Source organism: Cucurbita maxima, unplaced genomic scaffold, assembly GCF_002738345.1.
Source record: "Cucurbita maxima cultivar Rimu unplaced genomic scaffold, Cmax_1.0 Cma_Scf00038, whole genome shotgun sequence".
Classification (NCBI taxonomy): Eukaryota; Viridiplantae; Streptophyta; class Magnoliopsida; order Cucurbitales; family Cucurbitaceae; genus Cucurbita; species Cucurbita maxima.
In genome coordinates this window covers 1,670,801-1,679,498 of record NW_019272054.1, presented here as the reverse complement: position 1 = coordinate 1,679,498, position 8,698 = coordinate 1,670,801, and the positions used below count along the sequence as shown (strand labels likewise).

Here is an 8,698-nt window from a genome sequence, read left to right as displayed (position 1 = left end):
TGGTCGTATTTTTTTTAATAATTTCGTCATGTTTTGTTTTTTTGTTTGATTTTTGTAGTACGAATGTTTTGTGAAATTAAATGTTGTCTGAAATTGAAGTGGGCCATGAATGGTTTTGTATAATATTGTTCATTGTACTTGTTGCTAAGTTTACTCTGTCGTTTCGCTTCCTTTCACTTACCTAATTCATCCTATATTGGTGGGTTTTTTATTATATGAATACAAATGTTATTTTTAAGTATTAAATTTGTGTGTATTTATAACATCTTCCCAAAACAAAACTTCACCCCTTCAAATGCCCACGAGAAAAAGTTGTGGTCACAATTGTCGAAGTTTGATAACTTACCACTGTCCTTTCAAATATCCATTACAAGAAGTTATGGTATGATTGGCAAATGTGGTAATTCTCCACAACCCTAGAAGTCTCCAAATAGTCATTTCTCACTCGAGTAAGCTTGTAACACAAGAATGGAGGTTGAACCAAATTTTTTTAATTTTGTAGATAAAAAATGAACACTTGTTGAAATTAAGGCTTTGGATCGTGTAATAGATCCAATTGAAACCTATGAAACACCATGATCGTTATCCGTTAGTATCTTCTAACCATCAACTTAGGATTTTTAGTTTATTAATGATTTAGCATGAAAGTCGTTGAGAGTATAAGCAAGTAGTTAGAAAAGGGGAGAATCATAAGCATACGAAGAGAATAACCATCACCATTGAAATGTGCCCTTTTTGTTTGCTAGAACATTTTAGGTCCACTTCGATTCCTGATTGTACCATCGAATCCGTGTCGTTTTTGTTTATATCAAAAATGCATAAATGTTACTTTTCAGAAATTGTTTGAAGCTTATTTATTTTATGAATATTACAATTATTGGTAGAGAAAAACTAATTAATATCATTAATTTCACCTGTTCTTTATATTTAAGCTTCAATCCAATCAATATATATATAAAAGGCTAAGTGGGTGGCAGACTTTATATGGAGATGAAACCTGCAAGCACGTTGAACCCAAAATTTGAGGTTATTTTCCACTAATTATACTTTTAATTTTGTTTTATTTTATTTTATTTTATTTTATTTTATTTTATTTGTCTCAAAATTCATGCTCCATTCCCAATCTCCCACGTCTCTAATTAAAAACCTTTTTTTAATTTTATTAATTTTTCATTTATAATATGAATTGACTTCATAAAGTACACACAAAAATCTTCGTGAGGGTCACGAAGGTACACTTCCCTTTGGTCCTGGCTTAGAATATATAAAGGGCCTGCGAGTTCCAGGTCAATGGGCAAGAAATGGCTTCTTCTTTAGGCTTCAATTTCTTCTTCCTGCCATTGGTTTTCGCCATCTTCACCAGACCAACACTCGCCGTGTTCAAACCAAGCTCGTGGAAGCTCGCTCATGCCACCTTTTATGGCGACGAAACTGCCTCCGCCACCATGGGTATGCAATCATCATCATAGCTTTCAATCTCATTTTATTCGTACGTATATAAGCAATTAACTACACTACGAGATACGTGATTTTTTTTTCTTTTAACATCATGTCATCTTACAAAAAAGTTGTCCTTGACCTATTCTATGTCTGCCCATCTCACTAATGGGTTCGTGTAGAAGAAGTTACACTCCCGAATTCTTAATCTCCCATTGTAGCTACTACGTCAGATGAACTTGATTTAGTTCGTTGTTTTCTTTTTGCAGGAGGAGCTTGTGGGTATGGAAACTTGTTTACGAATGGTTATGGAACCGACACTGTGGCATTGAGCTCGACATTGTTCAACAATGGCTACGCTTGTGGGACATGCTTTCAAATCAAATGCGTGCAGTCGAAAGCATGCTACGCGAACGTACCATACACCACCGTGACAGCGACAAACCTATGCCCGCCAAATTGGTCACAGGACTCGAACGCGGGCGGGTGGTGCAACCCACCAAGAGTTCACTTCGACATGGCCAAGCCAGCGTTCATGAAGATCGCTTGGTGGAAGGCCGGAATAGTCCCTGTTGCGTACCGCAGGTGAGTTGCCACAACACCCACGAACAAAGTAAAGTAAATCCATAAGAGATTATGCTTAAAGTGGACAATATCATACTATTATGGAAGGTTCCATGTGATTTCTAATGACGCGAACGCTGTTGCATGATGTAGGGTTCCGTGTGCGAAAAAAGGCGGCATTCGATTCAGCTTCCAAGGAAATGGGTATTGGTTATTGGTGTACGTGATGAACGTTGGCGGCGGCGGCGATGTGTACTCAATGGCGGTGAAAGGAAGCAAAACGGGGTGGATAACAATGAGCCATAACTGGGGAGCTTCATACCAAGCTTTTTCATCATTGGGTGGCCAAGGCCTCTCATTCAGAATCACTTCCTACACAACAAGAGAGACCCTTACTTTATGGAATGTCATTCCTTCAAATTGGCAAGTTGGGTTGACTTATAATACCAATTTCAACTTCCGTTGACTTGTTTGAAGAGGATTCAGTTTCTAGCTCTTTGGTTTTTGCTTTGATGAGCTGTTTGATTGTTTGTTTATGGAAGAATTATCAGCTTCCGAACATGAAAGAGGCCGCCTTTAAGTTGGTGTTTTGTACTGAAACTCTCTTTCTTGTAGTTGATATTGACATGTCTCTATATTTGTTTTCGTAATTATACAACGTTGTTTACATCAAATCTAAACTTGGGTGAGTTTGTTCTTCGTATCAGGTCTTATAATTGTCCATTTTGAGTGCTATCATACCTTTTGAACTAAAATGAGATATTTGTTACTCATAAACTCATGATGCAACCCTCTTAATTAGCCGATGTGATTCTTTCCTCGAACAAATTATACCATAGAGCCTCCCTAAAATTATATGGAGCCCTCAAACAACTTCCTCTTAATCGAGACTCGACCCCTTCTCTAGAGCCCTCAAACAAAGTACACATTTTGTTTGTTCGATAGTTGAGTCACTTTTGACTATATTGTTGACCATAGAGTCTCCCTTGAGGCATGTGAAGCCCTCGAACAGTCTTTTCTTAATCGAGACTTGACTTCTTCTCTGAAGCCCTTGAACAAAATACATCATTTGTTCGATTTGAGTCACTTTTGACTACACTTATGAGGCTAGAAATTTCTTTGTTTGACACATGAGAATTTGATTAACATGACTAAGTTAAGGGCATGGTTCTGATACCATGTTAGAAACCATGTGGAGCCCTAGAATAGTCTCCCCAGGCTCACCTCCTTCTCTAAAACACTTGAATAAAGTACACACTTTGTTCGACAGTTGAGTCACTTTTGACTACACTTTTGAGGCTAGCAACTTCTTTGTTCGACACTAAAGAATTCGATTAGCATGACTAATTTAAGGGCATGGTTCTGATACCATGTTAGGAATCACATACCTTCACAATGGTATAATATTGTCTATCCTGAATATAAGCTCTCATGGCTTTGTTTTTTGTTTTTCCAACATATCTCGAACTAACGAAGACGTATTTCTTACTTATAAATTCATGATCGACCCTTTAATTAGTCCGAGTGTGAGTACTCTCCCAACAATTTTCAACTAGATTTGTTCCAGCAGCTCACTCCTCCCATAAAAAACGAATGAAGTTTAATAAAGAATATAGGTCTAAAACTGAATAAACATTACATTCTCAAATTTCAACGACGACTAGATGGAGGCATGTACTCATTTTCAATCGACGGCAAAGTTCGAGCCCCCGGAGCTGTCGGAGCTCTGACATGTCCAACCATCGAAACCTGCAAAGCTTCCTCTTCATAAGCCCTAATTTCCATCTCTTCCATTTCCGTCCTCTGTTTCACTCTCACAAACATTGCCACCAAAAGCAGCCCCAAAAGAAACGCTCCAATCGCCGCCCCAATCGAGCTTCCGACGGCCACCTTCCACGGCCGTTCCTTCTTCCTCAGTTCAACCGGCTCTGCCTCCTCCACCAACCCAAAATGCCCCTGTCTCAAAGCAGAGCAAACCAACGGCGAAATTTCCTTCGCCAATGTAACTCTCCCATCCCTTTCAAACCTCGCACAAATCGGCCTGATTCCCGAAACATTTCCCGTTCTCGTTGAATTCCGGAAATCTATGGTAATGGGTTTTTCTCCGGTGGAAATTCCGACCTCAAATGGAACAGGGGAGCTTGAAGTGTTAGTGTAATTTCCAGGGTTGTAAGCCAAAAGCCCCAAAATTGAAGAGACTAATTGGTACCCAATTAAATGGTAGTTGTTGAAGTAAATCGGAGACCAATTGGAGCCCAAATTTTGCCGGATGATTACGATTCTCTCTGCACATGGGTTCAGAGAAACACCGACACCCAGATGGAATTCTCTTACCGACGCCCCGTACCGCCGTAAACTGCCGCATCGGAACTGGCCGTGTCGACGGTGATGCCTGTTAAATTTTCCTGTAATGGGACGGGGTGAAGTGCCCCTGTTTTGATTGTATTGTCGAGGGACTTCAATGTTAAATCTCTAATGTAGAGATCAAGAAGATGGGTCGATTGGAGTTTGTGGGGTTGAGTTTTGAGGGACGCCATTGATGAGGCCGATGAAGTTATGGTGAGAATCAGAGGGAAGAAGAAGAAGAAGAAGAAGAAGAAACCCATTCTTCCTTTCAATTTGGGAGAGTTATGAGAGTGAGATTAAGGAATAGAAAAGGGAAGGAAAAGTTGCCTTTCTTCTACAATCTTTCCGCTTCACGAAAATATTACCGAAGGCGTTCTTATCTAGGTAGCACAAGAGGATCTGACAACCCTTTTTCGGGGAGTTTCCTCCGAGCTGAAGATCTTCACTGTGCCTTCCCCACTTACGAACCTGAAGAAGACTACCTTCTTTTGTAAGCGACTCTTTAGCCTTTCCAATTCCTTTTGTCTTTCGTTTACCTCGAGAGTTAATCGGCAACTGAATCCAACCACAATCAAAGGACAAATGTAAAGTGTTCACCAAAGAAAGGAAAAAGTTCTAATAAAGATTGAGAAATGGAAGGAGAGTAGAGGGTATTGAAGAGAGAATAAGAAAGTGGTAGCTCATAGATCGAAACAAATGAGAAAGAAGAAACGAAAGAGGAAACTGATCGAGATGTAAATAAACAAACCTATTTGGCCCGTTTCATATTGTTGTCAGCCTTACAGTCGTATCTACTAGTGAGAGATTTCTACACCCTTATACACACCGCCCAGAGCCCATTTGTAACAACACAAGTTCACCACTAGCCGATATTTTCCACTTTGGCCTGTTACATATCGCGTTAGTCTTACGGCTTTAAAACACGTCTATTAAGGAGAGGTTTCTACACCCTTATGCACACTGCCCAGAGCCCATTTGTAACAACACAAGTTCACCACTAGCCGATATTTTCCACTTTGGCCTGTTACATATCGCGTTAGTCTTAAGGCTTTAAAACACGTCTATTAAGAAGAGGTTTCTACACCCTTATTATAACAAATGTTTCGTTCCCCTCCCCAACCAATGTGGGATCTCACAATAGGTCAACCTGTGAGCAGAAATTGGAACTTTTAACCCAATTAATGATATAACATCTCAGTTAAATATTAATTTCTATTGAACTTTTTTTAACCTCGTTAACCTAACCTTCCCTAAAGTCTTAAAGCTTGAATCTTCGCTCTTATATTACTATACCATATAGTGAAAAGAAGACTAATATGTTCATCGTATAACATTTTAGTTAAATTAGTTTGGTATGGTTTGGTATGTCGGTAGCTTTACGGATAACAACAATGATAAATTCTTGTAGTTTAAGCATTTTGAAAAGGGTTAGAGATTTGAAGGATGGAGTCCAAATGTAAGGAAATTGGAATGATTTAGGAGTGTGAAAGATGATAATGATGCTTCTTCAAGCCAAAAAAAAAAAAAAAAAGCTTCAAAAAGAGGCTAAGGCGTGCTAGGGTTATGCAATACTCTCTTTATCTTACATGTTTTCCAATTCAATTGGCTTGTGGGTCTTACTTAATTGGTCACGAGATCTCACATCGATAGTGGATTATGAGATCCCACATCGATTGGAGAGGAGAAAGAGTGCCAACGAGAACACTAGTCCCGAAGGGGGTGGATTGTGAGATCTCACATCGATTGAAGAGAGGAACTAGTGCTAGCGAGAACGATGGGCCTTGAAAAATGGTGGATTGTGAGATCCTACATCAATTGAAGAGAGGAACAAGTGCGAGTAAGGACGTTGGACTTCGAAGGGGGTGGATTGTGAGATCCTACATTGATTGGAGAGAAGAATGAATGTTAGTGAGGACGTTGAGCCCTGAAGGGGTGGATTATGGAATCTCACATCAATAGTGGATTGTGAGCTACTATATTGATTGGAGAAGGGAACGAGTGTCATCAAGAACGCTAGCCCCGAATGTGGTAGATTGCGAGATTCTGCATCGATTGGAGAGGGAAACGAAGTATTCTTTATAAATGTGTAAAAACTTTTTCCTACCCGACGCATTTTAAAAACTTTGAGAAGATGTGAAAAAAAGAAATCTAAAATAAAATAAATTAAATTAAATAACATCGGACGAATCATCAGACGAAATTGTTTTGCTACGGTATTTCCAACTATCGGATTTTCGTCGAGACATAATTAAAGACTCTATGCGTTGTCAAAGACGTAAAACAGGTATTTGCAAACAACTTCAAGCAACTGTAGGTTCTTATCTTTTCTTTTACAGACAAGCCAAAGATGTTTTGTCTTCTTTTGATATTCCCGGAATAATAAAAACGCTTTTTAGACCTTGGATATCGAAAAACACAGAATTGACTATTTCGGATAATACACAGGAAAAGCCAGAGGAAAATGAAACAAAAGTGGTGATGATAAGAAGAGCCAAGGAGGAAGAGAAACAAACATGTATAGAAAGATCATAAACGTCGAGTAAAGAAATGGTATCACATCTAAATGAGAGTCATCTTGATAATAGGATGACTAAGATAAAAATTACCGAGAGCCCAAGTCACAGCTTACAAATATTTTCATTTTGGACTTTCCCTTATGAACTTCCCCTCAAGGTTTTTAAAATGCATTTGATAGGAGGAGGTTTTCGATGAAAAATGTTTAGTTCTCCCCTTTGACCGATGTGGGATCTCACAATCTATCTCATCCCTCTTCAGAGCCCAACGTTCTCACTAGCACCCATTCTCCTCTCCAATCAATGTCGTTCCCATCTCTAATTAATGTGAGATCTCACACTTTCTCTCGAGTAAGAAAAAAAATTAATAAATAAAAACTTGATTTTAGAAACATTTACTAACCGCAAAACCCAACTACCTCCCTAAAGTTAAGAATACCTTAAAAATCCTCGCATTGGCTCAACCCAATGGTTAACTCCAAGGCCCAAATGAGCATTTCATTGAAGGGTCGGTTGAATAAGACGAGCCTACGTATGGTATATAACTCAACCGTATAAAATTTTCAACTGGAGCATTGAACTAATTAGAGTACATCACTCCGAATGAGGGATCATATATTAGAATATCTCACCTTCACATATTGTTGAATGTTTATCATTCCAAAATTTTAAATAAAATTCGAACATATCATAGAAAGGTTTATAATCATATATAAGTCAACTCGCTACTATACCACGTATCTCGACCACCAAAACATGATTAGTAAGCATACCTACCTAACTAAATAACTTTTCATTTTTTAAAATATATAAAAATATATGAGAAATAAACAAAAATAGGAAGGGCGGAATAAGATTAGGATTATTTGGGCCGTAAATTTAGGCCGTAAATTTGGGCCTGTAAATATGGGCCTGGTTATATGGGCTGGGCAATTTATTACCTTTTAATCTATAAATCAACCCTAATTATACTCTCCACAACATTTCCAATTTTTTTCCTCAATTTTCTTCCAAAGATATTTGAGATTTTATTGTTTTGTAAGAGAGATGTTTTATCCCATTATTGTTTAATTGAAATAAATAGAATTTATTATTAAATCAGATTTTACTAATAACACTCGAGTTGCATTTAAATATATCGATAAAATAATTATGTCAAAATCTATATTTTTTTTGTTAGCCTATTTAATAACTTTTATGGAAAGGAGAATATTTATTACATAAAAGGTAAGTTTGAGAATCTAAAAAAATGAAAAGAAATTTTAAATGAACAATTTGAAAAAAGAATAACTTTTTAATAAAATAATAATAAAATTAAATTTAAGGAAAAAATAAACTACGCTTTATTATTATTATTATTATAAGATAACTCACAGTTGAATTTAATATAATTATAATATTCTAAAAATAAAATTGTTACTTACTAAAATAAATGCAAACTTACCATCTGGACCTACAAAAATTAAAATAGTTAATAAATTATATATTAGGTAAAAATAGTTGTTGAATTTAAATTATAAAATTTAATCATTTAGACACACCTAATTTCATTTAAATTAATTCAAAATCTTTTTAAAAGGTTATTCCCTTCCAAAATTCTATAAAAAGAAAATTAGAATGTAATTATTTTAAAAAATCTAAAAAAATAAATAGAGTATAAAAGATAAAAAGCAACGGAGTGAAAAGTCATTTTTATCCTTACCATCGGAAAAAAAATTTATAATGATATTTTTAATTAAAATAGAGAGGTGGGATTATTATAAATATTTTCTGTAAATTGACCAACCATGATGGAGAATTTATGAGGGATATAAATAAGAGTAAATGGAAATTAAAGA

At 36.6% G+C, this 8,698-nt stretch overlaps 2 protein-coding genes across 2 annotated transcripts; one reads left to right on the top strand and one right to left on the bottom strand.

The window, feature by feature from the left end:
* The first annotated feature begins 1,283 nt into the window (after positions 1-1,283).
* On the top strand, positions 1,284-2,681 carry LOC111468948 (expansin-A7-like). Its single transcript, XM_023114116.1, has 3 exons — positions 1,284-1,449; positions 1,707-2,022; positions 2,155-2,681. The coding sequence occupies exons 1-3, from the start codon at positions 1,302-1,304 to the stop codon at positions 2,465-2,467; spliced, it is 777 nt and encodes a 258-aa protein (XP_022969884.1). The 5' UTR covers positions 1,284-1,301; the 3' UTR covers positions 2,468-2,681.
* Positions 2,682-3,620: 939 nt separating this feature from the next.
* Positions 3,621-7,519, bottom strand: LOC111468877. The gene is made up of 3 exons (XM_023114007.1): positions 7,493-7,519; positions 4,816-4,902; positions 3,621-4,473 (listed from the first exon to the last, which is right to left on the bottom strand). Exons 1-3 carry the CDS (start codon positions 7,517-7,519, stop codon positions 3,652-3,654), a joined length of 936 nt encoding a protein of 311 aa, XP_022969775.1. The 3' UTR covers positions 3,621-3,651.
* Between the last annotated feature and the right edge of the window lie 1,179 nt (positions 7,520-8,698).

Bases quoted from the DNA above. Each gene is read 5' to 3' on its own strand.
- LOC111468948 (XM_023114116.1), top strand. From the start codon at position 1,302: ATGGCTTCTTCTTTAGGCTTCAATTTCTTCTTCCTGCCATTGGTTTTC. The intron at 1,450-1,706 runs GTATGCAATCAT...TTCTTTTTGCAG, and splicing joins AACTGCCTCCGCCACCATGG to GAGGAGCTTGTGGGTATGGA. The intron at 2,023-2,154 runs GTGAGTTGCCAC...TGCATGATGTAG, and splicing joins GTCCCTGTTGCGTACCGCAG to GGTTCCGTGTGCGAAAAAAG.
- LOC111468877 (XM_023114007.1), bottom strand. From the start codon at position 7,519: ATGATAAACATTCAACAATATGTGAAG. The intron at 4,903-7,492 runs GTGAGATATTCT...GGTTGGATTCAG, and splicing joins ACATTCAACAATATGTGAAG to TTGCCGATTAACTCTCGAGG. The intron at 4,474-4,815 runs GTTCGTAAGTGG...TCTCTACATTAG, and splicing joins AAGAAGGTAGTCTTCTTCAG to AGATTTAACATTGAAGTCCC.